This window comes from Ipomoea triloba, chromosome 8, assembly GCF_003576645.1.
Source record: "Ipomoea triloba cultivar NCNSP0323 chromosome 8, ASM357664v1".
NCBI classification, from domain to species: domain Eukaryota; kingdom Viridiplantae; phylum Streptophyta; class Magnoliopsida; order Solanales; family Convolvulaceae; genus Ipomoea; species Ipomoea triloba.
Genome location: NC_044923.1, coordinates 17,798,546 through 17,803,993, shown reverse-complemented (window position 1 = coordinate 17,803,993; position 5,448 = coordinate 17,798,546). Strand labels below are relative to the sequence as shown.

The window sequence follows — 5,448 nt, the reverse complement described above, 5'->3', positions numbered from 1 at the left end:
CTTGAGCTACCCCATTGCAAACTCTCAAAAATGGCATGCCCCCTTTAATTGCAAACTTTCAAATTTACAATACTCATAAAACTGGCATGCCCCCTTTAATTTTCTCCTTATTTTTCAGTAGCGTTCAACCATTGATCTATCCAAATAGATAAATCAAATCAGTCATTAGTTTTTACCTAAGAGCATATTCTCACTTGATCCCTCCCCTATATATAACAAATTTTACTGTAGACCATGGTCCAAAACGGTGTCGTTTCTTTTAATGAAAAGAAACACACGTTCCATCCAACTAATTCTGTTTTTATGACATATTCAATTTCATTTTATATACATTGTAATTTCATTATAACACAACTAAAGTATCATTTTGATTCAACTACTGTTTCATTTGGCAATAACATTCAATATGTGAGAAATGTTATTGATGAATTTCATTTTATACACTCTATAGTTTTATTACCACACCACTAAATTATAATTATAATTCAACTACAGTTTAATTGAACAATATACATTCAAATATGTGAAACTTGTTATTCAGTTTCATTTTATATAAATTGTAGTTTCATTACAACACAACTAAAGTATCATTTTGAATCAACTACATTTTCATTTGACTCAATATGTGAGACGACTTGTTATTCAGCTTCATTTTATACACATTGTTGTTTCATTATAACATAACTAAAGTATATTTTAATTCAACTACAGTTTCATTTAACAATATACACGTAATGTATGAGACATGTTATTCAGTTTTATTTTAGATACACTATAGTTTTATTGCAATACAACTAAAGTATCATTTTAATTCAATTACAGTTTCATTTGACAATATACACTTAATATGTGAGATATGTTATTCAGTTTCATTTGATATACATGAGTTTATTACCGAAATGGTCCCTCGACTATTGCGAAATTACCAATTTGGTCCTCGACAATTTTTCGTGCCCAATTAAGTCCCTCGACTTTGAAAATTTTAACCAATTTGGTCCTCTGTTTATTTTGCCGTTAAAATCGGGACCAAATTGGTAAATTTGCTATAGTCAAGGAACCAAATTGGTAAATTTGTTATAGTCAAGGGACCATTTCAGTGAAAATTAACTACCAATTTGGTAATTTGGTCTCTTGACTATAGAAAAATTACCTAATTAAAATCTTTCTTCCCAAAAGGTAGAATTCCCAACTCTAAGGACCTCCACGCCCCGACCAGACAGAGGATGTAGAGCATCTGAGAGGATATAAATCATGGTAACATGGCTTACTGCGCACAATGAGCCCCCTCACTTTGAGAGGTTACTCCTACACTATCGCTGGTGAACCTCAATCCCTAGTCGTTTTTTTTTCTAAACTTTACCTCTGTCACCAACTTGGTTGCCTTATTTTCACTTGATGCATGTAGCCTATGTACATATAGCATCATAAGGCATCGGACAAAATTAATTTCTAACTAACTACTAGCAATAATTGACGGCATCACGGTGTGTGTATACTTCAAAATGAAGCCATTAAGGTAAGGAGAATTTGATTCCCCAAAACACAAACTTTATAAACCTTTGGTGTGTCGTTAATTTGGTACAGAATAGATGGATTGGACCAAATATTTTGCTTTATGCATTGCATTTACTATGTGGTACGTACAATTACATGGCCTGCCTGCAATATTATTATTATTATTCTGATTGATATTACATTTCTTTTTTATATTGACGTTTTAATATTCCCCTTTCGACGTGATATTATTTGATTTGATCTTTTTTGGTACTTAATTATTAAGTACATTTTTTAAAGACCAATCAATTTATACACAACTAACAAAATATTAGAAAAAGCTTATAGTTGCTTCGAAAGGAGTTGGCGAGTGGGTGTAGTATGATTCTCGTACCAAAAGGTCATGAATTTGATTCTTACCAACACTCTCTCAGTCGAGCTCATCGCGATTCTTGCTAACACCATTTCAGTCGAACCTGCCGCACAAAATTTAATTAGCTAATATATTCTCTCGGGTATTGGTTATGAGTTTCCATCATCATCCAAAAAATGTTATTTTCATGTCAAAATATGAAAATTACAAGATAGATTAAAAGAAAAAAGAAAATGTTGAATTAGCCCCTAAGTTGAACATATAGCGTAATTGAATCCGAACCCGTAGAGGTTTGAAGGAAGTTTTGGTGCTGCTTGTACTCGATACAATGCTTTGAGTTTACTGATACAAACTTATTTTTCATTTTTTTTTACTTATACTTTAATCTATACTATTAATAACAACAAAATTCTCCATTTTAACTTCCCGTTCAAAACACGTTATGGTAATACAATTTTTATTCCTACTATAATTGTAAATTAAAATATAGTAATACAATTTCTAATAAAATATATTTTTTTCTACTTTCCAATTCGTAATACAATTTTAGATTAAAATTACTTATTGTAATAATACAATTCGAAATTTTTAAATGCATGCCTTGCCTACTTACCAACAATTACATAATAAAATTCAATCTCAAATTTTTATTATATAATATGGCAGTACACTTCATTTGCAGCAGCAGCGCAGCATGGTTTCGTAGAGGTTCTAGCGACGTCCGCAAATTGCTTTTTCGACGCAATTGCTTCATTTCTTCATCTGGGAAACCGTCGTTAGGTACAGTCCTCATATCACGGAATGGAAATTTTGTTGCAGCCATGAATGGTCTCTTGCCCAATGTTTCTTGCCACTTACAAATGAAGCTTTGGCTTGCAAAGAAACTCTCCCTTAAATTTATTATCTCTCTCTCTATGTTATTATGAATAATTTTTTTATCATTCTTTATCTGACTATGACTATTTATATATCTCTCTATATTATTGTTATTGTGAATATTCTTTTTATCATTCCTTATCTAACTAGGATTATTTGTATCCCTATAAATAATCTCTACATATACTTTGTATAGCCAAACTATTCAATATCGATAATCTCCCCAGAATTATTGTTCTTACCGCACCGGAGAACATTCCTCATTAATCGCCCAGTTATTACATTAACTGGCCTAAACCTTGCACCATTTCTCTATCTATATATAATATATATATGGCTTCTCATACTATGCCATGCATTGCACCTTTATCATGTTTGCTTCTGCTGCTTTCCTCCTTCTCGCAATGCCAAGCGCAGCTCTCCCCTACATTTTACGACAAAACATGCCCTAACGCTCTAAACATCATTCGCACTGCCGTAAGGCAAGCCGTGTCCACTGAGTGTCGCATGGCTGCTTCCTTGGTTCGTCTCCATTTCCACGACTGCTTTGTCCAGGGTTGCGATGCTTATCTTATTAGACGAGTCACCGACCATTAAGAGCGAAAAGACAGCGTTGCCCAACCTTGGCTCTGCTAGGGGTTATGATGTGATAGAGGCTGCAAAGGGCGAGCTAGAGGGTTGCGATGCTTATCTTATTAGACGAGTCACCGACCATTAAGAGCGAAAAGACAGCGTTGCCCAACCTTGGCTCTGCTAGGGGTTATGATGTGATAGAGGCTGCAAAGGGCGAGCTAGAGAAAGCTTGTCCTGGTATTGTATCTTGTGCTGATGTATTGTCTTTGGCTGCACGTGATGCAACTGTTGCTGTGGGAGGTCCGTCTTGGACAGTGAAGCTGGGAAGAAGAAATTCCACCATGGCTAGTCGTACCATAGATCTCCCTAGCCCTTTCGACAATCTAGATAGACTTATATCCAACTTTGTAAGCAAAGGTCTTAATACAAGAGACCTGGTTGCCTTGTCTGGTGCACATACTCTCGGCCAAGCTCAATGCTTCCTATTTCACGATAGAATATATGGCAATGGTACTGACATTGATGCCGATTTTGCTAACACTAGAAGACGGAATTGTCCAAAAGACACCGGAAATGGAAATTTGGCACCCCTTGATTTGGTGACACCCAATTCCTTTGATAACAACTACTATAAGAACCTGTTGCAAAAGAAAGGTCTGCTTCAATCGGATCAAGTTCTATTCAGCGGTGGAGCAACAGACAACATAGTTTCAGAATATGCAAGGAGCCCTCAGGCATTTCAAACAGATTTCGCGTCAGCAATGATTAAAATGTCTGAAATTCAGCCTCTCACAGGTCAAAATGGGATCATTAGGAAGGTCTGTGGTGGTTTGAACTAGCTTCATTTCTTCAATTTAGTTTTTCCTCTCCATCAATTTAATTAATTGTATCTCTTCTTCATAACTGTACTCATTGATTCGTATTTTATTCATAAAAATGCATGTAATAATTTGTTGTACTTTTCATTATATACCTACAACGCAACCTCTTTCTTTTATTGTAGCATTATTCCAACTAATTGAAGGTTACGTTATTGTCAACAAAGTTAAAAGCATGCACTCATCCACTCAAATTACATATAATTGTTTATAATTTTATCTTTAATTTTATTACCTAAACATATAATAAAAAAATTTATCCGTGCATCACATGGATAATTAGGCATTTATTTGCTCGAATTCAAGCAAGGATAACATAAAAAAACATAATTGATCCAACCCATTTCATCAATTGCACTATATAATATTCGTTGTTATAATTTATATAATTGTATATCGATACAAATATTCTTAAAATATTATAACAAATCCATTCCGTGCAACACACAGTTGAAAATACTAGTACAAATAATACCAAAAATAATCCTCACCATAAAATTTCTTAAAATCAAATAAATATTCGAACCTCGACATCATTAGATGCACTTACTTTAATCCACAATAAACAGATTGCATAAGTTGTTCCTCCGACAATCGATCTTCACGATATCTATCATTGCCAAACGTACAAATTCTGGTTAAAACCAAAGATCAGAAAACAGGAAATTAAATAATCACTGCACGCGGGTCCGAATTTTAGGGCGTGCAAGATGTGCAACCGCACAGGGTCCTAAAATTTTGGGGGCCCTAATAGTTAGTGTAAGTGCAAAATATAATGCACATTAGTATTGGCTTTATTATTTAACAAAACCTTAGGATTATTTTATTTTATTTCGTTAGTGGTTGATGTGTTCAAAGCTCATGGATCCCAACAAAAAGCTGATTTGGTTTTTCCAAGTTTTATGGGTTTGGTTTAAATGTGTGGACAACATTTATTGAAGGGAGTTTTTCTAGCTTTTGGTTGAGGAAAATTGGTTACGTGGGTTTCTATTTAAAGGAAGGTTTATGAAGCTTCATTTGGCAACTTTCCTATTTTGAGTTTTACGAGACACATTGAGCTAAGAATTTCCTAACACTGTTCCAGCAGCAGATTTCTTGTTCTTTCTACCTCGGTTCGTTGTTCATGATCTGGTGCTGATTCAGCGTGTTGAGGCTGCACGAATCCAATCACTTGAAGATGTTTTGAAGATTGTTTTGATGAATGTTGATGTAGTAGGTTTTGGACCTTGTGTATGTTTAGCATTTCATCTCCCT

General features: G+C 34.4%; 1 protein-coding gene across 1 annotated transcript; it reads left to right on the top strand.

Moving 5' to 3' along the window:
* The first annotated feature begins 2,526 nt into the window (after positions 1-2,526).
* On the top strand, positions 2,527-4,155 carry LOC116027059 (lignin-forming anionic peroxidase-like). Its single transcript, XM_031268485.1, has 3 exons — positions 2,527-2,738; positions 3,019-3,325; positions 3,418-4,155. The coding sequence occupies exons 1-3, from the start codon at positions 2,527-2,529 to the stop codon at positions 4,153-4,155; spliced, it is 1,257 nt and encodes a 418-aa protein (XP_031124345.1).
* Positions 4,156-5,448: the final 1,293 nt, after the last annotated feature.

Excerpts from the sequence above, each read along its gene's own strand:
- LOC116027059 (XM_031268485.1), top strand. The coding sequence starts at position 2,527 with ATGGCAGTACACTTCATTTGCAGCAGCAGCGCAGCATGGTTTCGTAGA. Across the intron at positions 2,739-3,018 it reads CACTTACAAATGAAGCTTTG|TTATTACATTAACTGGCCTA; the intron begins GCTTGCAAAGAA and ends TTAATCGCCCAG. Across the intron at positions 3,326-3,417 it reads ATGCTTATCTTATTAGACGA|AGGGTTGCGATGCTTATCTT; the intron begins GTCACCGACCAT and ends AGGGCGAGCTAG.